The 7546-nt window shown below is 24.6% G+C and overlaps 1 protein-coding gene across 1 annotated transcript; it reads left to right on the top strand. All coding sequences in view use genetic code 6, as the record gives it.

Annotated features, from left to right (window-relative positions):
• Positions 1–2362: 2362 nt before the first annotated feature.
• Positions 2363–6883, top strand: TTHERM_00402160 (IPT/TIG domain protein; the record flags this gene model as incomplete). The annotated part of the gene is made up of 3 exons (XM_001014089.2): positions 2363–2423; positions 2482–2748; positions 2811–6883. The coding sequence occupies 3 exons, from the start codon at positions 2363–2365 to the stop codon at positions 6881–6883; spliced, it is 4401 nt and encodes a 1466-aa protein (XP_001014089.2).
• Between the last annotated feature and the right edge of the window lie 663 nt (positions 6884–7546).

Raw genomic sequence — 7546 nt, 5'->3', positions numbered from 1 at the left:
TTTTGTAAGTTAAAAGGTCTTTAAATATAATCAAAAATAAAGAAATGATCTCTTTTGTAATTTGATTTCAGATTAAGATTGATTAATTAATTGATGGTTATTTTTGATATTAATATAAGCATAATCCTAAATAATTATAAATTAATTGAATGGATTAATCAATATAATTTTATGATGTTTTTTCTGTGTTTTATTGGTAATAAATTTAGTTACTAAAAAATATTCCAAAAAAACAAAACAAAAAATGCGTTTTACTGTAACTTTCTAAATTAATATGGATAAATTCTTTCTAATAAATTTGATTTTGCTTGATTAAATTTGTTAACTTACAAATTCTTAGATTAATTTACACTAATTAAAAAGTATTTACGAAATTTATGAAAACTAATAAAGAAGTTTAATTCTTTAAAGATATAAATTTATTCTCGTTTTCTTATTTTTCTTCAACTATATTTCGTATTTTAAGTTGTTTAGAAGAAATTGTTTAATTTAAAAAATGATAAAAATATACCCTAAGAAGATATTTCAATTAAAAATAATTTGCATTTCATTCCTAAAAAAGTAAACAAAGCTTTAGGCATAAGCTTAGTGCTCTAATAAATCTTTTTATAAGATTTTATTGATAAAAAAAAGGATGATATAAGAGTAGCATTCTAATAACTTTAATTCTTTTTAACAGATTAAAAAGTAATCGCATTTTAAGAATAAATATTTTATCAGAAATAACCAGTTTTCTTAAGCAAAAATAAAAATAAATTATCCCTATAAAAAATAAAAGTGTGATTGAACTATGCTAATTATTTTGATTTTTTTAGCATCAATTTATGTAAATTCATTAAAATTTTTTTCTTTTATGTTTAAATATTTAAAATTTCAATTACATTTTTATGTAAGAATCCCTTTATGATTTTTTAATTATTTAAATGTTACAATAAATACTGATGGCAATTTAATTTGCTGATATCTTGTGCAGATATGTTCGATCAAAACGAATATAATTTATTGGTCATTTTTATCCAATTAAAAGTGAAATACTTGATTAATAATCATCAGATAAAAATATTTGTTAATTCAAGCAATTTAATTTTGATGGTAATAAATAAAAATTATGATGAAAATATTTACTTGCTTTACTTTTTATTTTCCACATAAAATAGCACTTGTAACTAATAAAGAGTAATCTTAATTTAAATTCAATAAATTATCCTTTAGATACCATAAAATATTCATATTTAGCTCCTTCATAACTAGATCCTATTTATAATAATGAACTTATAAACAAGTACTGAGGTTAAAATTTGACTTAATTAGGGAATTTCTTTTCAGACATTATGGTACTTTTAATAGATGAACTATCATTTATAAAAATACAATTGTGAAAAATCCAAAAAATAAATTTTCAGCTATTTTATAATGAATATTACAAATTCAAATACCATTTATTGGTGGTTATTTAATAAATAATTTAATTTATGGTAAAAATTTAATTTTGGTTTTATGCTTACCTTTATTTTCTATTTAATTTTATTTAGCTTCTGATTATCACAAATGAAATAAAATCTAATTCAAAAAAGACTCATTTTACCAAAAATCACTCAAATCAGAATTTTTCAGATTAATTTCTAGAACTTGAAACCAAGGAAAATCCATAAAATATTTATACCAATAAGACAAAGCTATTTATATTATCCTTCTAATCAAGTATACTATATAAGGAACTAGAATTAAATTTTATTATTAAATAAAAAATCTAAATTCTATTAGAGATTCATAAGGTATCTCTTTAAATTAATTATTATTGTCTTTTGAAAAGAACATTTTATTTCATTATTGTTTTGTAAAAAAAGTGTAATTAAAAAATAAATACTTAGTTGCAAAAATATGTTTTTTTTTATTATTTACATTTACATTTTTTAATTTTTAAGTTTAACCCTGACTTTATTTTAAGTCACACAATTTAACTCTGAATTGAATCTTAAGTAGAAATTACTTGTTTGACTATACATGCTTATGGAGTTCTATTTTGAGTATTTTTGTATGATGTTTAACTATTTTTGAACAAAAAGATAAAAATTGTCATCAGAAATTAGTAATTACTTTTTAGAAATGATAAGAAATTTGTAGGAATTTGATATATGATAAATGTTAAGGAAAAATAGATTATTTTATAAAATACTATTTATGGTAAAAAATAGCAAATTTAAACATAAGGTAAATTACAGTTCATAACACTTCAAAAGTAGGTAATAAGATACTTATAATAAAATAAAGACTTTCCATATACTGTTTATTTGCTTAAATACTAAGCTCTTCGATTGGGTAAATAAATAATTATAATTAATATAAAAATAAAAGTTTAAAAATGAATAAAAAAATAATTTCAATTATTTTGCTAGGATTTATCCTATCAATTTAAACTCAAGGTAACATAAAATTCTACTTTTAAATTTATTTATTAACTCAATATTTAAAAATGAATAGCTTAATTGCTTCTTGATAATAGCAACAACAATAACAATCTTTCAATCATTCAAGGATTATTAAGAAACTCAGATAGATTCCTTTAGAATCCTACTCTAACTATTACTCCTACAGAAACCTCTTTCATATCAGGGTCTCACATTACTTTCTCCGGTCTCTCTTCACCCTAAGATGTTGTGAAAATCGAATTATTCAATAGTTCTTAGAGCATAAATCTTTAATTCCTCTAAGCAAGTTCAAATAGCATTTTAGCTTTATTTAATGGAGGTAATTAAATAAACTTTTCACCAAATTTTTAATAAAATTTATTTAAATCAATTTTAATTAAGGCTACTCCGGTGTATTTTAAGGAAGAATTACTTTGTCTAGTGGAATTGTTATAGTTTCATATAACACTATTAATATAAGAGTTAAGATTGATTCTATCTCTCCTAATTAAGGCTCCAATCAAGGAGGTGTTCTTTTAACTATCAATGGCTCAAATTTCAGTTATTATTCTTCTTTGATGTAAGTTTTCATAGGGAACATTTAATGCACAGTTTTAACTTCTACTGACACTTAGATATAATGTGTAACATAACCTGCTTTAAACCTGGTAAACTAATAAGTTAATGTTGTTATCAAGAGTGGTAATCTTGTTTCTACTACCGATAACCCTAGTAATATATTGTTTAAGTTCATTAATATTGCTTAATAGCCAATCATCACCAGTATTAAATCTGCAACTAATAAGTTCTTCAGAAGTGATATTGTTCAAATTACTGGTTAAAACTTATTTGCTTAAGGTATTACAACTTTGCTCTATATTGGATCAACAAATGTTCTTTTCTCTTAAAATAATTAAGGACTTACTTTTATCATCCCAAATGATATCAGTAGTTAACTAACTCAACTTGTTATTTACGTTGGTTAGAACGGATCAACTCAACCTCAAAACTTCTAAATCGGATATATCCTTAACTATTTATTTGGCCTCAATCCTGATAAGACTCTCTATGTTTCAAGATATGGTGAATTTTAATTATATGGTTCAGTTTAAGGGCTTTCTAAAAAATCTTAAATTTAGCTTTAGCTTGATTCAGGATCTCTCTCAGACTTCAATTTATTAATTATGAATAATGTCTTCTACATTTAAGGAACTTTTGATCATAGCTTATCCTAAGCTCCAACCAAAATTACTTAACTGAATATTGATGGATAAAATTACCTCAGCAATCCTATTACATTTTTAAGTTAACAAGATTAAATTATGGTCAGTTTTAGCATAAAAATTCACCCAACGGATAGCAAGTTCTTCTAAATGAAACTAATGCCAAATGCTTAATATCCTAATCTTACAGTTCAATCATTAGTTGTTTAGGATTTCTAAGCAAAAATAGTTGACCAATTAATCTAAGAGAGTGCCAATACTTTCAAGTATTTAAGATTCAGTTCAAACTATACTGATATCAGTTTTGTTGCTTACACAAATCAAGGTGTTGCTCAATATTATGGTGGTTCCAGTGCTATGTATTTGATTTAGGTACAAATTACTAAGTTAACATAAACCCAAAATGTAAAAACTGGAGATATTTTACAATTCTAAATCAGTCAACCGAGTACTAAATTTGTGTATACCATGAATGTTATGTGTCCAAATGGATATAATGATTAAATAAGTTCATACTTTAAAGGTCTCGACATCTACTAAGTTTTACCCTTTTAATAGAAAGGAAATGTCTATAGCTTTTATTTCCCAACAATTACCCAAAGATTATCAACAGCTTAAAGTACTTGCGATATTTATATTGCTGAGACTGATCTTACATTTGCAACTTAATCTTAATATGAGTACATCTAATTTTTTTTAAATTAAGATTTTATTAACTCTTTTTTGAAAGAGCCTAACTAGAGCCCTTAGATTGATGTCAATCCTAATTTATAGGTAGGATTTACTAGGACAACTTATTTCCTATAGTAATTCAAAAATGCTGTAACCCCTCAAAAGCAAAGAATTTACGTTCAAGATATTCAACCATAAACTCTTTCTGCAAATGGAGGCGAATAAGTTGTAATTACAGGAAATAACTTTTTAGCAAATAGCAACACTGTTTAAACTACTTAAGTCACACTTTTCGGAGTTAGTTGTTAAGTTACAAGTTTAAGTAATACTTAAATTACATGCATTTCAGGATAAAAAGCTAACTATAAGCTTCCAGAAGATGTCAGTTAATACACTTTTAGAAGAGGATTATAAGTTAAAAGACAAGACACTCTATTAGATGGTTTTGACAAAACTTAAATTCTTATCGGAAATGAATCAGCTTTACTATTAACTCACGTTAACTTGAAAATCGATTTCAGTGACTAATACCAAGTTAGACTGTTGAAGAACTAATTTTTAGATTAACAAACCTTGTTTGTTCCATATAACTTAAACTTAACTCTTGATGTTGGCTTATACACAGGAAACTAAATTAATTTTAATAAAATATATGTTGATGGCTAACTCATTATTATCTCTTCTAGAGACCTAAACATCCACATTCAACAAATTGATGGTCTTGGAAGCATTAGTTTTGGCTCATCCTAATAGAATATAAATTCTAATGTTAATATTGTTATTGATAGTGGTTGTACCAATTTAAATGCTTATGGTAAGAATGTTCAATCATATAACTACAAGCTCAAGAGTGCTTTGAATGCTTAATCAAGTGTTATTGAAGTTGCTGATAGCTCAATTAATCTTTAGCCAGGCAACAAAATTATGGTTTTAGCCACATCTCTTGACGAAGTAAATGAAGAATTTGTTATTTAATCTGTTAAAGGAAACTTGATCACTGTTGCAACTCCTGCCTAATATACCCATACCAATACTATTGAAACCCATACCCAGTAGAATGGAAGTGTTCGTTAATTTAATATTTAAGTTCCTGTTGTTTAAAGCGATAGAAACTTAAGTATTAAATTAAATTCATGCTCATTTAAAAATATTTACAACGCCAGAATAGAAAGTTCAAACTCTTTGGAAGCTAATATTATCATGAATTCTTTTGTTGTTATTAATAGTAAACCTACTGATTCACAGGTGCAAATAAACTCATAAAACATATAGAATAGTGTGATTTCTATTTCTAACAGTCCATTTTTGATTTCCTCCAATTTCTAAAATAACTTCGTTATTTTAAGTCAACCAATAAACACCTTATCAGTTGATTCTTCTGTCTTTATCAACAACTATTTGCAAGCTGGTATCATAAATTATTCTCAATAAACCTCAAAATACGCTAACAATCTTATAGTTTCTTCAAATTATTGCTTCTCCTAGCAATATGTTTAAACAGTTTAAGCAGACTAAAACATTTGCTTCTCCACCAATTCATTCACTTAAAATATGTTCCCTCAGATGATTTAAACTAATGATTTAGCATTTTCAGTTTTAGATTTAAGGTAATACTTAATAAGAAATTAAGCATCTATGTTAACAAGCTAACAAAATGATAAATTCGCTTTTGCCCCAGACTCATCAAATAAAACTAAATTCTTTGTGGTTGCAAACACAAATTCAAAGCCTGCTAAAAATTAACCAGTACTCTAATTAAATGATAATGCTTATAACTTCTTCTAATCAATTATCCAAAATTTCGAATTGTAAGGATTCATTAATACTTAATAATTAATTTAGTATGCAGACTAAATGGGCTAATACTTTAGACAAGGAGCCTTTATTATTGATATCTTAAACCTGAAATCTGATATCAATTAAAGTACTTAACTTTTCAATCCAACAATTAACGATCAGCTAAGAAATTTAATTGTTGTAGATAGAGATGGTTCTCTAACAGGAAAACCTCAGAATGTTATTTCTTCAAATCTAGTTGTGCCTTCACTTAACTGTGCTTTAAATGTAAACAATTTGAATAGTTGCATGTCTCAAATAGGTGTGTTCCAATTATCAACATTAGGAAACTAAAATGGAATACCATAAACAACTTAATGCTAAAATACATTAAGTGATAATCCCATTGCAATATTAGATGGTACAACTTATACTTCTGACTAAAATGAGTCTTTGAATACTTTTGCAGTTGGATTAACTGGCTAAATTAATTTCAGATTCATCAATAGAATTTATCATAATTAAGAGTACATTCCTTGCTACTTCAATTTGGAACCTATCTTCATTTAAGACTTAACTAAAAGTTTTATTGTTAAATATATGGTTGATACCTCTAAGTGGAGCTTAAATGTATATGTAAAGCAGGAGTCTAAATATATATGGATGACTTCTGTTTCTAGTTTAGACGTTAACACTTGCAATCTCGGTGATTATTTAATTTAAAATGATGGTGTTTAGATATGCATTTAATCCACCTCAGGCTATCTTTATGGACTTGGTATATCTGTCTCTTAAATTCTCTGATCAGATTTAAAATAAAATATTACATGACTATAATAAATGTATTTTTATTTTATATATAACATTAAATTTTTCAAAAAAATTTTTAATAAACGTCATTACTAAATTATTTAATTTATTTCCTTTCTGGAAAAGAAGTAGCTGTGGATATTTAATTATTAGAATTTACAGTCTAAATTGGCTATAGAATAGCTAAATTTATTTTTATATATTTTTAAAATTGTAGAATAAATGTCTCTATTTATTTTATGATTCATAATTTTGCTAAATAAGTTTGCTGTAGATTTTTTATTCATAATATTTTTAATTAGTATTTAGCATAATATATTCAGCTAAAATATTTGCTTTATAAATTATTAAAATTTTGCTAAAATATTATTATTCATCAAGCAATATTCATACAATCTTATTGATAAATACATTATTTGTCTAAGTTGTTTTCTAAGAAAAAATTCTAATTTTACTTTTTTGTTAACTTAAAATACTAAAGAGTAAATTAAGTAGATAGATAGTACAAATTATTAAAAAATATAAAATCTTTTTCAGAAAACAAATAATACATCTTATAATAAAATTATTGGCTATAAAATAATAATAAATAAGTTTAATAACTATTTTATTTTTAATAATAAATTACAGGAGATTAAATACAGAGTAAGAAATAAA

This window comes from Tetrahymena thermophila (assembly GCF_000189635.1).
Source record: "Tetrahymena thermophila SB210 genomic scaffold scf_8254666, whole genome shotgun sequence".
Taxonomy (NCBI): Eukaryota; Ciliophora; class Oligohymenophorea; order Hymenostomatida; family Tetrahymenidae; genus Tetrahymena; species Tetrahymena thermophila.
Note: the sequence above shows the minus strand (reverse complement) of the source record. Positions and strands in the feature narration are given on the sequence as shown.